This window comes from Colletotrichum siamense (assembly GCF_013390195.1).
Source record: "Colletotrichum siamense strain Cg363 chromosome Unknown KSG_Cg363_contig03, whole genome shotgun sequence".
Lineage (NCBI taxonomy): Eukaryota > Fungi > Ascomycota > Sordariomycetes > Glomerellales > Glomerellaceae > Colletotrichum > Colletotrichum siamense.
Genome location: NW_023501016.1, coordinates 5043452 through 5063363, shown reverse-complemented (window position 1 = coordinate 5063363; position 19912 = coordinate 5043452). Strand labels below are relative to the sequence as shown.

At 55.8% G+C, this 19912-nt stretch overlaps 7 protein-coding genes across 7 annotated transcripts; 5 read left to right on the top strand and 2 right to left on the bottom strand.

Annotated features, from left to right (window-relative positions):
- Positions 1 to 686: 686 nt before the first annotated feature.
- On the top strand, positions 687 to 1223 carry CGCS363_v005322 (Uncharacterized protein; the record flags this gene model as incomplete). Its single annotated transcript, XM_036637171.1, has 2 exons — positions 687 to 1016; positions 1089 to 1223. 2 exons carry the CDS (start codon positions 687 to 689, stop codon positions 1221 to 1223), a joined length of 465 nt encoding a protein of 154 aa, XP_036497308.1.
- Positions 1224 to 2071: 848 nt separating this feature from the next.
- Positions 2072 to 3526, bottom strand: CGCS363_v005321 (uncharacterized protein; the record flags this gene model as incomplete). Its single annotated transcript, XM_036637170.1, has 4 exons — positions 2072 to 2355; positions 2392 to 2408; positions 2512 to 2637; positions 2709 to 3526. The coding sequence occupies 4 exons, from the start codon at positions 3524 to 3526 to the stop codon at positions 2072 to 2074; spliced, it is 1245 nt and encodes a 414-aa protein (XP_036497307.1).
- A 4844-nt stretch (positions 3527 to 8370) lies between these two features.
- sec59 (Dolichol kinase sec59) lies at positions 8371 to 11091 on the top strand (the record flags this gene model as incomplete). The annotated part of the gene is made up of 2 exons (XM_036637169.1): positions 8371 to 8941; positions 8993 to 11091. The coding sequence occupies 2 exons, from the start codon at positions 8371 to 8373 to the stop codon at positions 11089 to 11091; spliced, it is 2670 nt and encodes an 889-aa protein (XP_036497306.1).
- Positions 11092 to 11359: 268 nt separating this feature from the next.
- Positions 11360 to 13151, bottom strand: orc2 (Origin recognition complex subunit 2; the record flags this gene model as incomplete). Its single annotated transcript, XM_036637168.1, has 2 exons — positions 11360 to 11474; positions 11533 to 13151. 2 exons carry the CDS (start codon positions 13149 to 13151, stop codon positions 11360 to 11362), a joined length of 1734 nt encoding a protein of 577 aa, XP_036498046.1.
- Positions 13152 to 13856: 705 nt separating this feature from the next.
- Positions 13857 to 14603, top strand: CGCS363_v005318 (Phosphatidylglycerophosphatase GEP4; the record flags this gene model as incomplete). The annotated part of the gene is made up of 3 exons (XM_036637167.1): positions 13857 to 14078; positions 14130 to 14468; positions 14520 to 14603. 3 exons carry the CDS (start codon positions 13857 to 13859, stop codon positions 14601 to 14603), a joined length of 645 nt encoding a protein of 214 aa, XP_036497581.1.
- Positions 14604 to 15536: 933 nt separating this feature from the next.
- Positions 15537 to 17354, top strand: CGCS363_v005317 (uncharacterized protein; the record flags this gene model as incomplete). The annotated part of the gene is made up of 2 exons (XM_036637166.1): positions 15537 to 15717; positions 15769 to 17354. 2 exons carry the CDS (start codon positions 15537 to 15539, stop codon positions 17352 to 17354), a joined length of 1767 nt encoding a protein of 588 aa, XP_036497578.1.
- Positions 17355 to 18305: 951 nt separating this feature from the next.
- On the top strand, positions 18306 to 19058 carry CGCS363_v005316 (Copper homeostasis protein cutC-like protein; the record flags this gene model as incomplete). The annotated part of the gene is made up of 1 exon (XM_036637165.1): positions 18306 to 19058. The coding sequence occupies one exon, from the start codon at positions 18306 to 18308 to the stop codon at positions 19056 to 19058; it is 753 nt and encodes a 250-aa protein (XP_036497579.1).
- Positions 19059 to 19912: the final 854 nt, after the last annotated feature.

The window sequence follows — 19912 nt, the reverse complement described above, 5'->3', positions numbered from 1 at the left end:
CCTCAGATTCAGAAGACTGACTGGTCGGTTGCAGCAGTGGTTTGGTTGTCAGCCAGTTCAGTCAATCAGTGTCTGAAAGGGACGAACGGGGCCGAGTCAAGCATTTGCACCCAGGCCAGAACCGCCTCTTGGCTGTGAGGTGGGCTCTGGGCAATCTCAATCTGCGACTGGGACTGCGCTGGCTCCAGGAACATCACTGAAGCCCCCATGTTTCGTGCCCGCTCAGACCCTCAGTGCCCTGGAGCAATGACCCGGAACAAACCATGATTGGCCGCTGGTGGTTTGCACGGCAGAATCATCTTGGCGCCTGCCACCAGGATAAAGGTGTGGGGCGCAATGCCTCCTCCCGGTGCACTTCCGCTAGAGACAGGGGGGGAAGGGGGCCAAATCAAGCCACCGAAGCCACTGAAGCGGCAGACCGAGGCGCGCCAGGGGTCTGCCTGCCAACACTAAAGAGCACCTAACGAAACCAAAGACAACTGAAAAGCAACCACACCTACGGAGCACCGCCGCCGGCCTGCAAACAAAACGAGCAACTCCCCGCTCAAGCCGCGGATCGGACAGAGCCAGCTCGGATCCGTTCCCCTCCCATCCCTTCCGACTTCGAATACGCGCATCAGTCGTTCCTGCGGATACCTGAACCTGGGCGCCAACTGACCGACCAACGCCCGGTCTCCGCGCGTACGATGCCGATCGACGAGTACGCTTCCGTCGGCGGCGGCCTCAAGCTCAAGGGCGCCAAGGTCGGCAAGCCCAAGAAGAAGAAGAGCAGGAAGGACAAGACCGACCTGGAGAAGAATCTCGACGATGGCACTGACGGCGGCATGGCGCTGGTGAAGCGCCGCTCCGACCAAGACGACGACAACAACGAGGAGGACAAGAAGGTCAAGAGGACGAAGCGCAGGAGTGAAGACCCTGAGGCAGAGGATGGTGATCACGATGAGGATGGCGGCAGTGGTGGTGGCAGACACAAGACGGAAGCCGAGCGGCGATATGAGGAGAGGAAGCGCAAGAGAGTACGTTTTCCCACCATAACCATTGATTCGCTGTTGCTGGACAAAAAAACGCTGACGATGATGCCCCCACAGCTCCTCGAACTTGCCGAGTCGTCCAGCTCGAGACCCGAACTACTCAAGACACACAAAGAGCGCGTGGAAGAGCTCAACACCTATCTGTCCAAGCTGAGCGAACACCACGACATGCCCAAGATTGGCCCTGGCTAAGGCCGCAGGCCATATCGCAAGAGGACGAAATCGGACAGCATTCGTGTGTGGATGGATCATTTAGGAGTTTTCTTGGTTTTGGCGTTATGAATACCCGCAAAGTCATGAAGAGGAAGATAGAAATGAAGAGAAGCAAAATGCAGCGCCCACGTGTTGTTTTGACTGCCCCCTAACTGACGTTTCGCAAACCACAGTTGCTATTCTAACCGCCTCGAATGGTTAGGTGATGCCGTTCAAGGGCAATTGACACTCATCTCCAAAGGGCATGCGCCCACATACCAATGCCTCCAAAACAGTAGCGCAGTCTCATAAGTTTACCAGCTTCACGCTGGAATGCGGGAACGCCCACAATCAAACACGCATGTTCCAAGCCATCATCAAATCATCGGCACGGCACTGTCTCAAAACTTTGAAATGTCAATTTTGATTTCATTCTTTTCTCCTCCCATGTCTGTTGTTGCATGGGTCTGGTCTGCTAAGGACTGCCTTCAGGTGGAGTTGCTTTTCTTGTCAACACCTGTTTTCTTCCGCCGTACCGAGGCCCTGTCCCATTTTCATTTTCTCTCTCTCCCCAGCCTCCGTCTATTATTCTGCCTCCTCCCTCTCTGCGGGAAAGCGCATTGCCGCGCGAATTCTATGTTGTTGTGTGTGTGTGTTGTGTTGTTCTGCCCACCAGTTTGATGCAAGGAGTGAATAAGACCGTTGAATGTCGTGAGTAAGTAATGCTGATGATGCTGTGTGTGCCGCCCGCTCCGTTTGTACCGAAAACACCGTGATAAAGGAATGATTAACTATGTAAACAGAATAATCGTCTCAACGTGACGATGGTAATGTCGCTGCTTCTGTGTTTAAAGCAGGAGCATAGCGCCGGCGACGAATCCGGCGAGGGCGACGGGCACGCCGAACGAGACGCTGCCGATGGGGGCGGCACCGTTCTGAAGGCCGCCGCTGCCGCCGCTTCCGGAGGTGGAAGTCGGCTCGGCGTCGGGGGCCACGGCGACGACGGAGGTCGCCGTCACGAGCACGACGTCGCCGTTGGAGGCGGTGGAAGTGAAGGTGGAGAGGACGTTGCTGAACGAAGTGGTGGTTCTGCGCGAGGTGGTCGCGGTGGTGGTCTCCCGAGTGTTTTGCTCTGTTATGAAAGTTAGCGTACTGCTCTTTTTCTCACTGATGAAACGGCCATGACTAGAGAAAGGTCGAAGGGGAAAAAATGCCAAATAAGTCTCCAAAACGGCCTCCGCCTTCGCTCGAAAACATGACTGTGCTACAAAACCACAACGCAACATACCAGATTCGGACACAGAGGATGATGAAGAAGGCGCACTCGAGGTTATGGGGGACGAGGATGTCACGGCCGTAGTAGTCTCGGGAGGAGAGGAGGTAGACGTACCCGACGCGGACGCACTCGTAGACCCTGGGGAGGCCGTAGTAGGTTCAGAAGAGGGGGCAGCAGAAGGGGAAGGGGGAGAAGAAGAAGAAGGGGACCCACGAGTCGTCGTCTGAATCTCAGAAGAGGCGGACGGCGGCCCGGCAGTGGTAGTAGTAGTATCAGGAGCAGCAGAAGTAGCCTGCTCCGTTTGTGACGTACCAGTAGTAGGGGCTGCTGCTGAAGTTGCCGGTGTCGTAGTAGTCGTCTCCTGAGCCGGAGTGGTGGTGGTTTGAGGGGTAGTGGTCTCCTGCGGCTGCTGGGTCGTGGTCGTGGTCGTCTGGACGGCCGGCGCCTGAGATGTAGTCGTCTCTGCGGGAGCAGCAGATGTGGTAGGCTCAGCGGCAGACGTAGCCGGGGCTGAGGTCGGCGTGTTGGCCACAGACTCAGAAGTTGTGGCGGCTACGCTGGCGGAAGGCGTCTGGGAAGCCTCGGTAGCAGCAGAGGTCGTGGTGTTGTCCTGACGCTTGGCCAGCTGGAGCAAGGCAGAGGCCAGGTCGGCATCATCAGCCTGGACAGCCTCTAAAGCTTCCTTATCAGAGGCGTATACGCCATCCTGATATCTGTCTGGGAAGTAGGCATGGAGCAGTTTGTGGAGGAGATCGGCCTTGGCAGGGTTGTTGAGGTCTTCCTCACTGATCACAACCTGGGCTTTGGTGTGATGATCCCTTGCACAAGGCATGCCCCGGTGACCGATGACTGAAGCAAGACTGAGTGTCATCAAGCCGCACACAACAACGCCGAGCAGGACACGGCGTGGGCCAGCCATCTTCTTGGTTGGTTCCTTGGACGGTCTGGAAATGGTGGAATCCCTCTTCTCGTCGATAGGCAGCAGTCCCTCTTCCAGGCGGGAGTCGTACTTGGTGTCGGAGGCCATGGTAGCGAAAGAGACCGGTGGCCGAGACGTGAGGCGATATGGGTTGTTATAAGAGGGGACGAAGAGGTTCAGAAGGTTCTGCCCAAGACGGCAGGACGGAAACGACAGGGAAGATAACGTCCAATAACTGGACTCGGACGTATGCAGGGTAGAGTCGGTGACAAGATGCGGGCCTTCTTTTAGCGTCCTCACTGCTGCATGGCGGCGAAACGCAAAAAGATGTAAGAGAGGAGGAGGGGAATCAGACCCGAATGGTGGACTCGAGCCAGGAGGCTTGGGAGCTTTGTATATCCGTAGGTCACAAGCGGCCTCCGTTTGATGTGTGAGGGAGGGGCAAAAGACGATCTAAAAAGAATGATATGCGGTGGTACCTGGCTGGCCGAACCCTTTATCGGTGGCTGGTGTTGAGAGTAGGGCCAAGGCTTGTTCAAGACCCGGCACGCTAGCTGAGGTCTGCGAGGTGGATTAGGCACGCTCTTAGCTCACTTTTGAGGATGAGACTCTGCCGTCGGTTGTTTATTCGTTTTAGAGTGGACGAATGCAAGCCTCGATTGAAATTTGAACTCAGAAACCCCAGTGTCTGACAAGGCGTTGAGTCTTCTGGAAGGTATGTACGCAGATTAGCGTGCTGGTCCGGCAATCTCACGAGGCTCGGACTGAGGAATGAGTCGAGATGAGCAGGCTGTTGATACGGCTTGATAGGCGGCACGATCGGGTGGCGATGTGTTGTGAATAGTACAGACGTGTCGTGTCGGCAGTGATGTATACGAGCGAGCGTGGTAAACAAATCAACAACAATCGCAGTTGCCGGCAGACGGGAGCAATCGAGCGAGAGGATGGATGGCGAGAGACAAGATTGGGGGATCAGATGGAAAAGCGCGAGAGGCGAGAGTGAGCGAGGGGATTGGCGTTTAAACCTGTTGAAGATCGTCCCAGGCAGCCTGCACACCTGCTGCGCGCTGCCGTCTATCCAGACGGCTGGGGGAAGAATCTTTGTGCTATGCATATCAAGATTCCCTGTTTCGCCGCGCCGGCGACGTACCCCTGTCTTGTCGGCCCAACTCAGGTCGAGCTATCCGTCCCATCAGCTGCGCACCCATGCTCAATGGCCCACGGATAGCTCTTTTCTCGCAGACGGAGCCACGGAGCCACCGTTTGCACCCCTGTTCTCTCGACAAGGGAGCTTCTGGAGGATGAGAATCGGCCAACAGTCTTGCAGATTTCTCGCGGCAGAAGCCCCAATTGCCCCAGTGCAACCCCCCCTTCACCGTGGCCCAAATATTGAGCTTCCCATTTCATCACTTCATCCACATCTTCCATCACTCATCAACTCCCGTCCTGTGCACAGCGTCCGTTTTGCCAGGGAAGGCCGGTATGCGCCCCAGCGATCGACTGGCACGCTGGAACGGGTTTCCACCGAGCAACCGTCACCGCCGTCAGTCCTCGGTTCCAGTTTGATATCGACTTGTTCTTCTTCTTCTCAGGAATGATGTATTAGTGCAATCTGTGGACGAGGCCTTGTGTGGTTTTTCCTCGATTCCTTCGGGCGTGCTCTCTGCGCTAGGCATGTCTTTCCGCCCCTACCACGACGGTATGGCGGCGGCGGCTGCTGATGTCCACTGTCTAAGTCCACTGGCTCACGCCCGGCGCTCCCGTCAAGTGGGTTGTGACATCACTACAGCGAGCCTTCAAACACACCAGACACAAGAATCTCGTATCTGCTCTGAGGCATCGTCAGTCTGATCCAAACGTCCCACACATTCGCTCGCTGGACGAGCGCGGGTGAGTGACGCCGTGCTTGCAATACGAGTCGTCTGGTGTGCTGGTGTGCCATGTTCAGATGGACGGGCTTGTAGCATTCTGCGCCGCCGCAGAGTGAACACGTCTCCTCCACACACTGCCACATGCAGACTTGATGTTTCGTTGATCAGTCAGACCATGGGGTTTTGCTGGCCAATTGGTTCCCAGCCTGCATTGTGCTCCCTGGAGAGCTGACTCTCGGGGCCTGCACCCAGCCGCCTAGCGAACGCCCGGGGTTGGGCTTGTGGGCTTCAAGTCTTGGTCTGTCTGCAGCTTTTCGCGACATCGTCCACGTTGTCACTGCATGCAGGCTGACTATTAACACTCGGTCGTCAGCTTCGCGGGGCGGGCGTTGAGTCTCATGATCTGAGGGAGAGTGAGAGGGGACATAAGCCGCTCAGCCTTTCCTCTAGTCTCTCATCTCAGCCCATTGTAAGATGGAGCCTCATCTTTCAAGCCCTCTTCAGCCCAGTTCCGGCTCGTAGGGAGAAAAGAGTGTTCCGATAATGTGACTCTGTTCTCCCCCTGAACAGCCATCTTGTACCTGAATCCGGCGTGGAACACGTCAAACGGCGAGGTGCAACTATCCAGAGCCCAGATGGCGGCAACAAGCATCCATCTGATCTGGGTAGCACAGCACTGTCTTTGTCCTCCGTGGAGGTGGCTGTGATGGTTGGCCGTTTGAAGCGTTGTGCACCTGAAGCCGCCCGTACTGCGTAGGGTCAAGCAGCCCGTCAGACCCGTTTGACGTTCTGTTTGCGTGCTTGTGAAACAGCGAGCCGGCCGTCAGAGGGTGTACTGTCACCCTATCAAACCGAGAAACGGGTACAGACTGAATGCACCGGAGCTGTCACGATGGGGCCTTTGGGGGTCTTTGACAGAGCCTCTCGTATTTTTTTGACTTTTTTTATCTTTTGCCCATGCTCTGTTTGGAGCAGTGGCCCTGTGCTGCGGTTTCTCCAGCGTAACCCCCAGTCTCTGGCAGCCAATCCCCAAGAAGCTGCAGGGACCAGGCGATACGAGATTTGGCCTCTCACGAAAACGGATGAGGACCCCTCCTCTTGGGATGGGGCATTCGCAGTCGAGCAGCCGAATGCCGGACGACGACCCTATTCGCCTTCATTCGTGGTGATTCGTGGGTGTCGACGCACGCTTCGTGGCCCGCTAAGGCATCCCGGAGCTACCTTAGCGGGAGGCGAGATGTTGAGGCAGTGAAGGCAGCTCCCGACCGGTAACTGGCCGGGCCACGGAGAGAATTGAAGATGGTGGGCTCCGGATTGGGAAACGCTCTGCGACCGACCAGGCCCGGCCCCACGATCTGGTGTTGTGGCTTGCAGCTCCGATGGACAGTTATTTTTGGCAGGCCTGCCGTGCTTGCGACGACTCTCGGCGGATTCTGCAAGCCAACAAGAAGATGCGATGGCGACGATCGCGGTGAGGTTTTCGACCGCCCGACGGAGAATTGAATTGAATTCATGAACCGACATGTACTCCGTGGTGTACCTTGTCTGTTATGGGTCACATGGCGGGCTCCGCGGTGTCCAGCGGGATGCGAACTGCTGCCCAGCTCCAGTTTTCGAAGCATTGGAAGAAGCACTGGGAAGCTTCGGAAAATCAACAGGAACTCCCCACGATATCCAGTATTCCAATTGCTATTTCGTCAGCAGTCCACCGCGTTCCAACTCTGATGACTGGGCTCGGTCGAGGCTGGACTCTGGAGCCAGGCCTCGACTCTATTCTGCCATGGAAAGGCATGGTTGAAAAGGTTTGACAGATGCGACTCCCAGCCAGATGAATCGGTGCCAAGACCGGGCGGATGCCGAGATGGCCATGGCTGCTGGGCTGACGTGGTCAATTGAGTTTTTCTTCCGTCTCTTGGAGGGCTGAATGATGCTTTCTGGCCCTTGGCCTGTGCTCGTTGTTTTCGTGGTGCGATTACTTGAAAATGACATGGTGATGGCGACTGTGTTGTGTGCCGTTGACTAAAAGGCCGGGCAATGCCTGCTGGAATTCGCAATATCCGGCGCATTGCGGTCGCAAATTGGGTGTGCGCCGGCCTGGACACTGTAGATGAGGTCACCAGCGTCTGGGATGGTGTCGCATGAGTATCTTCATCTGGCGAGAGGGAGACGGCTGTTGACTCTCGACTCTCGACTCTCGACAACAGCCACAGGTACCTATCGTCAGCACCGCACCCTGATGAGTTACCATGTTGCCCGGTAATCATAAAGCGGCCTTCTTGATTGCTGTTCGGTCCCGTGTCGGAGCGTTAGGTAAGCTGTGCGGCTTCCACTTGGGGCGAAAGGAGGCTGCGCCAAGAGAATGAAGTCGCTGAGCCACCGCGGTGATGTTTGTCTGGTGTGGCTCGCCCGCCCGTGCACCGTGCCCCCTCCCAGTGCGTGGTCCACTGGGTTCCGGTGGGGATTTCTCGCGGCGGTAGCCTGTCTTCCCGCGCCCGGCTGCCCGCTGTCACCCTCTTCCACAGGCTGTCATTGGCGTGCACAGCGCTGTCGCTGTCCCGCCCAGCCAGTCGCGTCGGCGCATCTCTCCCTGGCCGCGCGGCTGATGGCTTCCCAACACTGGTCTGGTGGTGGCAGACGGGAGAATGACAACACGCCTGTCTAAGGTAATCCATAGGGAGTGTCGCTGAAAGTGGTTCTCACCTCACCAATTTGGCACTTTCATGTGATGGAGCTCTCTCCCCACAACCGCCTCGTCGCCGCCAACTTATCCCCTCCACGCCTCCATTTCCAATCCGCTGTGGTCTGACGTGTGAAAAAAACATCCACGACAACATCAACAGCCTACCAAAATACTCTCGGCCCCTGATTGACGCCCGGATTCCGCTTTGCGACCTGCGAGCCGCACCTTCCCCCTTAGCGCCATCCTCGTCTCAACCACGCTCCCTTCCGTCTTTCCATGTTGCCTACCTAGCACCACCACGGCTACCGTCAATCAACTCCACCACGCCCACGCCTAGGTCGGCCTCGTCTTTCTCGAATTGATGCTGCCCCCGCGGCACTCTCCGATGCGATAGCTTCGCCATGCCCGAGCATCTCGCACCAAACGCTCTCTTCGGCCACGATACAGAAGACAAGGATGAACTCCGAACCCTTAGCCGCTCTCCCCACCCCTACCATCACCTCAACACCGAGCTTCCTCATCCTGCCCATCGCATAGTATACCGACCTTCCAACCCGACCTCCACACCGCCCAAGGATTCCTCCGCAGAGTCGAGTCGAACCCCTTCTCCCTTCCCTTCCTTCACCAAGGACTCGTCCCAGGGAAGCGACAGCGGCACAGAAGCCGACGATGAGCACTTCCTCAAGGGTCTCCCCGCCCCCAAGGTCCGTCTACACAAGGGGCTGAGGGGTCGCAACGAGATCATATCTGGCGCATCAACACCGCTGTTTTCCCCAGAGAACCAGGAGGACGACGATGCAGCAAAGCGACAGGCACAAAGGGCAGAGAAGCTTAGATTCTGGGAGGATCGCAACTACCGCCGAACCAAGGAGCTTATCCGACGAGTATCCGAGTTCATCATTGTGGGCTCACTCTTCGCCGTTGTTCGCGCCAACCCCAAGGTCAAACCTATCCTCTCCGCCTGGAGCCAAGGTATGCGATGTGTTCCCCTGCGCTGGCGGACGTTAAACTGACCCTGTATAGATCTGCGCTTCCTTGCAACGTTAGTCACATCGCTCATGCTTCTCTACCCTATTCGACTTGTCGCATGGTCGATCCGACACAAGACCTCATCCAGCAAGTCACCAATCGCAGTTCCGACAATCTTCGACCCTGCGCCTATCCTCTACCCGCCTTCGATCACACTCCTAGTGTCCCTTTTAATTTCCCCTGATAACGAAGCAGTGATTCTTCCAAACATCATTCTCGGCATCTCTTCGATACCCAAGTATTTAATTCCTACGGCACGAGCTCACGAAGCGATCAACCCACTTCAATGGGTTCTGTCATGCGTGCCATTATGGCTGGCGCGACATTCCATAGTCTCTGCGGAAGCAGCGAGACCAAGCGTCCCCCTCGAGACCGCTCTTCTTCTTTACCCCTTGCACCAGACCTTGCTCACTGTGTTACACTATCTCACGACGACCAGTTTGCTCACAGCTGAACTACAGCTGCTTTCGATTGCCTTGATCAATGTTCTCCTGCTTGCTCACTCGCCTCAAGCCACGATTCTTCAAGCGCTGCTCTGGGGCGGTGGTGTCGGCGTACTCGTCGTTTGCGGACCTGTGGTTCGATGGGGAATCGCCTTGGCTAGGGTTCCAAGGTTGCGCTTCAGGCGCGTGATTTCTCCGTCGAAGAAACAGTCCTTCTTTGGATTTCTCTCTGAGGGGCTCTCGATGAGGCGTTTCAAGCATGAGCTGCTGGGCTCCTCGTTGGAAGAGACGGCGTCAGAAGCCGGAGACTCCGAAGACGAAATCGACGGGCCTTTCTCGAAACCACTCAGGGTCAGAACCTTCGGTGTGGCCGACATGCCATCGCAGACGGACCGGAAAGTCGATGGCTTGCATTCCGACAACTCCCCGGACTCGCCTGACGGCTCCGCGATTAGCCGCAGGAATACATTCCCTCACGTGTTGCAGCGACCACGTCCACGGAGGTCCCTGACGCACACGTCTGCTGGTCGCAGAAAGCGTACCGCCTCGACCACAGTCCGCCAGTTCTTCAAGCTCACGGAGGCTCAGGCGACCATGAGAAAGTGGACATACGCTGCCTACGTCTATGCCAGCATTGTCTCCATCATTCTGGTACCTGTGCGAGAATATATCGGCAGGTTTGCCCTTCAAGGCAATGAGCCTGTGGGTTGGGCCTTGGGATACCTGCTTGGCGAGCTTCCGTGGTTCAGGTTCCAGGTGGTGAGCGCAAACCTGGAAAGATGGATTTGTTTGCCTACGCGACTGGATGAGGAAGAAAAGGCAGCTTGTCACGAGGGCTGGGTTCAGCACGTTCGATTCTCTGACTTTGGAGAAGCCAACACTCGACTTCTCATGAGCGCTTACTGGTTGATGATCGTAATCATCGGCTTGACGATTGTCATACGCCTGGATCCCAAGTACGAGGTCGACACGCGGCGCAAAGTCTTCCATTTCATGATGGTGGGGATGTTTCTCCCGGCCACCTTCGTCGACCCTGTCTACGCTGCCCTTGCGTTGATCTTGGTTCTGGCCATCTTCCTCATTCTCGATTTGCTCCGGGCAAGCCAGCTTCCGCCCCTGTCGAGGCCAATCGCATCTTTCCTGACTCCCTACGTCGACGGCAGGGACCACAAGGGTCCCGTTGTCATCTCCCACATCTTTCTCCTCATCGGCTGTGCCATCCCCCTCTGGCTGTCTTTAGCTACCCTTCCCCGTAGCGGCAGCGGCTACTTGGCTGGCTGGGAAGTACCGACGCGCGAGGTGAGCATGGTGGCAGGAGTCATCTGCGTCGGCCTGGGCGATGCAGCAGCATCCCTCATCGGTCGCCGGTTTGGCCATAGAAAGTGGGTTTGGGGTGGTGGAAAGAGTCTAGAGGGCAGTGTCGCCTTTGCGGTGGCAGTTTTCCTTGGTCTCATGGCCGCTACTACGTGGCTGAGAATCGGAGGCTGGCCTGTTGCTCCTGAGCAGCAAGTTGCCTGGCCATCCTCAGTGCGCAACGCGGGCTTCTGTGCAAGCATGGCGAGCTTGACTGAGGCAGTCCTCACGGGAGGAAACGATAATGTCATCGTGCCGGTGGTCCTCTGGACATGTGTCAAAAGCATTGGAGTGTAAAGAACATAGGATGGCGTTTCGGGGGACAGGGTGGGGGGAACAGGTTTACAAAAGACGTTTAGAGCATCCCAAAAGGGGATAATGATTTCACGAATGCAATGCCTCGATTCTGACGCACATTACTGATGTGAATGCGTTGCTTTGCTTTTGACAACCTCCATATGCGATGCGCCCTAGTAGAGTTGCCATCTTCCTTGAACTCCATGTATAATCCTGTGCCATGCGCTCTCATGTTCTATCAATGCTTTAGATCACCCGAATACTTGATTTATACAACCATCTCCTCAAGAATAGCCTCAAGCTCATCCCTCTTGAATGGCAAGCTCAACAACTCCGTGCCGAAGGCGTCCTTCTTGCTGATAATCATCTGATGGTCATGGAATCTGAATCATGTTAGCATACGCTTCTCAAGTATGTGTCATGGGAAAGAGGTTGGCTCACTCTTTCAGCAACGTTCGGAAAGCCACCTCCGAAGTGCTGATGAAATTCTCCTCGGCCTTCCTGTAGACCGTGTTGTACTCCAACCCGGGGTTCTCCGCCCCGAGCTGGTGCGCAGCGTTGCCGTCGTCATCGTCGAGCGCGAGCAGGACCTCGGTGACGATGAGCTGGAAGAGCTCCCTCGCCCTGGTTGAGAGCGAGCGCAGGACGAACATGGCGCCCTCCTTGCCGTTGACGCGGCGCGCCTTGCGGCCGAGGAGCTCGTGGACGTCGTCGACGGTGTCGAGCTCCACGTCGAGGGGCTTCAGGGTGGTGCAGTCGTGGAAGAGGAAGTTGAACGAGGTGCGCTGCGCGGCGTCCCACAGGAGCGGGAAGGACGGCGTGTCGGCGGTCGCGACGAAGCGGACGCGCGGGTGTGCGGCCAGCTGCGAGAGGAGCTGCTGCGTCGCGGGCTTGCGGAGCGGGGCGGCGTCGATGCAGTTGATGATCAGGGTCACCGGCTTCGGGTGGGACGTCAGGGCCGAGGAGAGGGTCTGGAGCATGCCTGCCGGCTGGGCGGGGAGCTTCAGGCTCGGGCTTATGGCGGCGGCGACGGTGGTGAAGACGTCGCGCGGGGTGATTGTGCGGACGTATCCGTTGACCACGACGATTGGGGCCTTGGGGTCTGCCTCGTACAGATGCGATGCCAGCTTGGCTGTCAGATCGCGCTTGGAACCCTGGCCGAAGAGGCACAGGCCGAAGCCCTGTGCCAACTCGAAGCACCACTGCTCAAAGGAGGCTTCGTGCAAGGATTGCAAGAATGCAAGGTCCTCCGCGTGCGGCTCTTCCCGGGCGCGGAGGAGCTCAAAGTACTCGTCATGCGATAGGAGATCGAGAGAGGAGAAGGTGTTGTGGGATGTCTTTGCGCGGCCGGGCTTGTTGTGCTCAAAGTACAGCTCGTGTGGTGCCAGCTCCCGGGGAGGAGTCGGCGACTTGGGGGGCGGTGGTTGCTTGCGCGGACGGCCTCTTTTCCTGGGCGTCGCTGACGGGGTGTCGGGCTCTGTGGGCGGTGCCTCAACCGGCGGTGGTGGTGCCTCTGGTTGCTTCTGCTTCTGCTTCTTTTCTACCGGCTCATCTTCCGCCTCCTCCTCTTCGCTAGATTCGTAGATTTCGCGTGCCAGACCCTCTTCGTCCTCCTCGCTGTCCTCGTCTGCGACGACACGCTCGATCAGGGCCCTGGCGCTCTTCCGCCGCGCAGAGCGATCCGCCGCCTGCCTCCTCCTCGGCGTGAAGCCATTCGCGCCCGTGGCCTTGACTGGCGTCACCAGAGTGTTCACCTGGCGCAGTTTTGACGGGGTGACGGCGCCGTTGGCCGGCGTTGCGGATTTCGGCTGTTGGCCTTTGCGCTTCGTGGGGGTGTGTGTTTCGGGTTCCGATTCGGCGGCGTCTTCGACGTCGTCGTCATCGGAGGGAACCTCATACGGATCGCGGTCGGCGTCGCCTGCTTCTTCTTGTGTCGTCTTTGATCTCCTCCGCTTAGAGGGCGTGCCGTTCACAGGCTCCTCGTCTGCTTCGTCGCGGCGTGCACGTTTTCGGGCGGGGGATTCGGCGGGTTCGGGGTCTTGTTTGCGTGTCCTGGCCATCTTTTCAAGATCTGTCCTCGGTTGATTTGGTACAGATGTTTCGGTTTCCAGAGTAGTGGTTCTAGGTCGAAGATTGTCGAATCTTGAAGTCCAGCAATCTGAGACGCGCTGACGCGAAAACGTGAAGTCCAACAGGGAGAATTAAAGTGGGGTCAGATTCCCCAATTGAGTTCCATCGTTGAAGTTCCCCTAGCCCAGCTTTCACCACCACTGGAGAGACGTCACAACTCATTCGGTGTTGCATTTGAACAATATGGTTTCTAGTTTCTACTTAAGTGTACAATCTTGTTGCGTTAAATGTTCAGCTTGTTGTCCAACTTGAATGGACAATCTAAACTGCTCATTGATATCTGGAGGCAGGCAAAATGACGGCATCTCAGCAGCTTAAGACTCTCAGGAGAACCGAAATACCTCTCTTACTTGCAGCCATGCAAAACCTCCCATGTTACCTGTGTTACCCGCCGATATTCCAGCCTTCGAAAGATGACCTCTGACAGATGCCTCATCACAGGCTGGTCCATCGAACAGGGATCCCCTGCAACATCCCCAGGGGTTCTACTATGCAGTATCTTATCGTCTGACAGGGGTAGCTGCAACCAGATGGCCCAAGCTTCCGCATGCCAAATTTCGTCCCTCTCTACCACTCCAGCCCCGACGTCACTCCTCCAACACATCCAGCCAGTCCGCCCCGGCACTCAGTTCACCATGAATCTCAATCTCTCGGGAACCGTCAACGTGTTCAAATTGCTATTCAAACCATCACTATGTCTTCCGCATCACACCGTAGCAACCTTCAATGACCTTCCTGTTCCTTTCGAGAAAGCCTTTGAGGGACAAAATCGGAAGTGCGATATTAGAGCAGTCGTTCTCGACAAAGACGACTGCTTTGCTGTTCCCCACACAAATGAAGTTCATAAACCGTACAAAGTAAACAAAACTGCAGCTGGGTTTCACGAAATTCTTACTGACTAAATAAAGGAGCGCTTCGAGCAGTTAAAGGCCGCATACCCCGGCCGTCGCCTCGTCATCGTGTCCAACACCGCCGGAGCAACTTCATATGACACTTCGCTCAAGCTGGCCAAGGAGCTTGAGGAGGCTACCGGCATCACCGTTCTTCCACACAAGACGAAGAAGCCCGGCTGCGGCTCCGAGATCATGGACTACTTCCAAAGTCATCCGGAGACAGGAGTCTCGCACCCATCCCAGGTTGCGGTCGTCGGTGATCGCTTGACAACGGACATGATGCTGGCCAACTTGATGGGCGGCTGGGGCTTCTGGATCAGAGAGGGCGTCGTGGCTCCAGAGAATAAAAGCATTGTACGTCACCCTCTGCGCATGCTTGAAAGTCGCGCTAATCGACGAATGAAGTTCTCGAGGCTGGAGTGGCGTCTCGCCGCAGCACTTACATCCAGAGGCTATCAACCAGCCGAGCCGCAGAGTCCATTTGAATAGATCTCCATCTGAAATGTATTGATCGCACCCCGGAAGAGGCAGGTGGCAGATCAGGTTGCACTCTCTCCTCGTTGTATACCACGGTCCATCGCGTATTCGGCTCAGCTCTGTTTCGTCGTCCTGTTCATTTTGACCAAATGCCTTTTCTTGATCTCGGCGAAATATACCGTGGACTTTTGCTATTCGAAATGAATATACGCCCACTCTGATTCACCCTCAGAAAACAAGGCCCAAAGCTTTTCGAGTCACGAGATCCGTCTCCTTCATCCGTTCTTCTCGCTTCGGCCACGAGATTTTCGCGCTAAACCTCACATTCACCATCACCACCCACCCCCTCCCTCTTCTCGCTGACTGCGTCCTCACGTTACGATTTTCTTTGCTAAATCACCGCCTTTTTTAAACAAAAAGTTGGTTCGTCAGTTCACTTGCATCGGGCAACCAATTCACTGGCCAAGTCGCTCTCGCGCCTAAAGTCTTCATTTACTCACCTGGTCCTTCTTTCCGTTCACGTATAAAATTTCGACCTCGAATTTTATCCGTCTGCTCCTTCCGACAAACAACCAACTTCCACCTCGACAAGCACATTTTTAATCTCTCCCACCACCCAACCTTTTGGAACCAGGCTCTTTCCATCACTTCAACAGGTACCCTTCGCTTCTTCAAGGGACTGGTCTTCCTTCCGTTCACCGTACAACTTTCAACTCCTCCTTGTCAACAGCAGCCTTCAAGCGACAGCAGCTGTGCTGCGTGTGCTTAGGAATCGTCCGACAAGACCGTGATTCAGCGATCCGTGGTATTGTCACCGGCTCAGCCTTCGAACTATAAAAAGCCACACAGTATCCTGCGATCTCGCGAGCATCAACCTTATCAACATACATTTTCCACCAACATAACCACCTTTCACCCGTTCACAAAGACATTCGCATCAAAGAAATGGGCGGCAAAGTGTGGTCTCCGGCGGAGGAGCGCGTCTACTGGCGTACCATCGTCCCTCAATCTCAGAAGCGCGCTGGTCGCGGCCCTTTGCCTCCAAAGAGCTGGGAGGATTTGGCGGTGGTGATGCAATCAACAATGCGCAATGATGCTAAGCGCAACTACACCGCCCTTGGACTCTGTCGGTCACATCCCTCTTTCGATTACGCACAGAACGCTGACAGACCTACAGTTGAACACTACTTCCAGAACATCGAGAAGGGCCGCGTCTCGCCCAATGCCACCAAGTATGTGCGTGAGCACAAAGAGACCCTCGCCCGAGTAAATCAAGAGGAAGAGGAGACTGAGATCGAGGGTGATATCACCGATAAGGACGCGACCATCTCTGATCACAGCCAAACATTGCCTAGCTCTCGTACGGGTGAAACTACTGAAGAGGAAGAGATGTCTGATGCCATCGACATATATGAAGATAAGGAAAACCGACCTGCTTCCTGCACCCGCAAGCCTCTCAGATCCATATCCTTTTCCAATACCAACCAAGCCGAGGAGGCTGACATGGGTATCGACCCCAGAGCCTACCTCTCAATCTCCTACAACTTCCCTCGCCCTGGGTTCAATTACCAACATCCAACTTCGGCTGAACGCTCAACCATAGACAGCTTGGGGGTGAGAGGTCCTACACCTGGATTCGAACACCCTTACCAGGACTATCACGATCACTTCCAAAACAATCTGGCTCATCGACGCAATCAGAGCATGTTCCTGCCGCATGACCAGGTTCCTGCCCATTTCCGCGGCAACCCAGCGGACTATGAGCCCGGCGGCCGCTACTTCTCGCTGCCGGCTCCGGACTACCGCTTCGCTCAACCAACCCAGGACTTTTACGGTCTTAACCCCATTCAAACTCAGGCCGCACCTAGCCACAGCCTGGGCTTCAGTGTCTCGAGGCAGCAATACAGCCCGTCGACTGCCGACTTTTCACCTGGAATGTCGTTTGATGTCTCCAATCACAGGAGAACTCGGTTCACTTCCGAAACAAGCAGTTCCGGCTCTCAGTATCACAGCTCACGATCTTCCTCGTCCATGCTTCGGTCGGCTACCAACGGAAGCTCCGTAGATTACGGCCATGCACGCGCCCCGTCATCAACTACGACCCAGAACGACTACTATGGACGCCAACCCAGTACAGCATCGAACTCGGGTATGCCCAAGTCAAGCTATTCTCCCAGCAGCGCAAGGCCCGAGCAGACCCTCAAGAGGAAGTGGACGGGGGAAGAGAACAGCGAACGCCAGTCACGCCAGCAGGTAATGAGAGACAGACATGATCACCGTGGAGAACCCGAGGGAGCCAGCTTCCAGCACAACTACGAGGATTGGCGCAACGAAGACAACCATTTGAGAAGCCAATACAGCACTGCGCATGGCTCGCTTCACCCAAGCCAACTCCCTTCCTCCGCTGCTGTCAACGCCACTTCCTACTACACCTCGACGGGCCCTCACGTCTCTCAGCCTTTTGGCACCGATGGAAGAGGCACTGCCCCAGAGAATTCTCCGCCGACCTACTTCAGCGACGGCGAGGAGTTGTGGTATAGTCAAGACATCCCCGGAGCCATCACAGACCCCGATCCAGCGTATCATTACGGCAAGTCGGCAGGTGAACATCGCCGGTTCGCGGCCTCGATGGCTGTGGCCGAAGAGACTGGAGACCCGAGCGCTATCAAATCAGAAGATGGATTCATGGCCTTTGAAGTCCCTCCCCCTGCCGAACGCGGCTTCACTGGGGCAAACTCTGCATCTCATGATCGCGTGCAGTAGTCAGTCTATCATCGTCTCTCCCCACAGTTAGCATCACTGTACAAACATTCGTTTTCGCAACATCATTTCCAGCAATGATACCCGATACGCATACCTTTCCCAAGACGACAATGCCAGCCTAATACATTATTACTACCTGAAGCGGCACAGGTTTTCAAGTTTGGGGGTGGTCGTACATGATTTGGGCCAGCACTATTTGAGGTCAAAGCAGGATGGAATTTCTTTTGGGTTCGGTATCATGATAATGCTGTCAAGTGACAGTATAAGAAGGACACAAGGATACCCCACATTGATATGCGGTGGCGGAGTGCACTCCGTAATGATAACCCCCAGTCATGAACAAGTTTAGCTAGTTTTTGCCTTCACTCATAGCCTTTTGATACAGAATTTGAACGACAGTCACAAAACCTCTGGCGGCAGGCGGAGTTATCCCTCCCCGAAAATGATGAAAAGACAACGCGCATCTAAATCATAGCTCATCCTGCTCGTCCAACCCCTTATCCCATGCATGATGACTAAGGTAAGCTTGCCGAGGAAACTCGGACGACTTTGAGATCTCCATAGTGGGTACGGGGCGCGTAACAAGGGAACGGATGGCATGATCTGATATTAAGAATTGCTGTCCGAGCGGGAAGGCCATGAAAGCAAGGAAATCGGAGTTTACGGGGGAGTCTGGGACACGAGAACTGGTTTTCCGTCGTTTTCCAATTGTTTTTCGTTTGCTTTATAAGTCGTGGTTGCTCCCCTTCGGGAGAGATGAGATATTGCAGAGGAAACCTTACCAACTTACACAGGAACGTTACATACAGGGTCACACTTGCTTTTTTTGCCCCGTTATCTATTTTACCCCTCATCCCAACCAACCAGAACACTCTTTTATATACTTTCACCCAGCGTCTCATTCGACAAACATACCAAATGGGGGCCGCTCAGATTCTCAAACCAACAACCATGCCAATCAATCTCGAGATACCAGTCTTCTCGCCCTCGTCCGCGCTGCACGCCCAGGCCATCGGCGCGCAGCGCATCGAGCTCAACGCCAAGGGCAGCTACCCCGTAGGCGGCACGACGCCCTCGCTCGCGGACCTGGAGGGCATCACCAAGTGGCTCATGGTCCCCGTGCGCGTCATGATCCGCCCGCGCGGCAAGCCGACCGACGGCCCGGACTTCATCTACACGGAGGACGAGCTCGCGGAGATGGTCAGGGATATCGAGGCCTTTCGCGGGGTGCTGCGCAAAGACCGCGGCGACGGGTTCGTCTTTGGCGTTCTGAAGGCGTCTGCGGATGGTGAAGCAGTGGCGGTTGACGTGGAGAGGAATCGGAGACTTGTGGAGGCGGCCGGGGGGCTGCCGTCTTCTTTCCATCGTGCCTTTGACGAAATTATCCGGGACGGGAGCGCGCAGACGGTCGGGCGGGGCGTGAGGGAGCTTGTGGAGTGCGGGTTTGCCGGGGTGCTCACCTCGGGCGGACCCGGGAATGCCGCCAGCAACAAGGCCGTTTTGGAGGAGGTCGTGCGGGCCGCGAAGCCGTTCGGTTTTGAAGTCATTGTCGGCGGGGGCGTGAGGGCTGCCAATGTCGCGGACGTCACAGACGGGTTGGCGGGTGTTTGGGCGCATTCGAGCTGCTTCAATGGGAGGTGTGAGGAGGGGGAGGTCGATGACGAGGAGGCGATGGGCATCTTGGAGGTTCTTGGTGAGAGGTGACCCTTTTTTCTTGGGTAGTGGAACGGGAGCTTGGAGAGGCATGGGGCAAGTCGTGATAGATTGGAGTCGGGACACGGCTGGCTAGACTGTACATAGGAGGGACATGGATCAGAGCCGAAGCAGGGAATTCTTCGGTCGATTGTAGATAGCATTCGAACTTGCCAAGTATTACATGATTTAAGCCATCGTCTTTCTCCCTGTGCGTGATTATAGAGGCCTTCTAAAGTCCCTTCTCAAGGTGATGTTCACCACCCAGAGTTCCAATGAAGTCAAAAGACGGCCGCCGAGACGGGATGCGGGAGATCGGCCACAGGCGCGTTTACCATTGCGGGGATGGTTCGCGCCATTTAGACGAGATCCGTGGCCAGGCCCTTCAATAAATCAAGGAGGGGGCAAATAACAAGGAAGAAACAGAAGACCATGAAGCGAACAATGCACGACATACTTACATCGTTTGACAGCTGCAGCGTACGATGTTCTGGCCGGGATGCAACCTTGCAATGTTAGTCTCGTCAGTCGACTTTCCCGGAACGGCTTGGAAGGCGAGTTTCCTTCCCGTGTCTCCCCTTGCGCGCATCCATCTATCCCCGGCAGGATCTCGGTGCAATATCAATGGGAAACTCAATTCACGAATGGGGGAAAAAAAGACCGAGTTTGACGGATTTGTAAGTCGTTGATTTCCCTGGGAGAGAAGCAGAGTGGCATTGTGGGCGAACTGACGATTTTGGTGGGACATGACATGTTGATCAGTCCATTTACGAATGGTGCGGTGGACGTGCGCCATGATAGCCGACTTTCGGTATCCCAACTTGGCCGTCGTATCTTTGGTGTTAGTAGTAATGTTGCGGACTCGT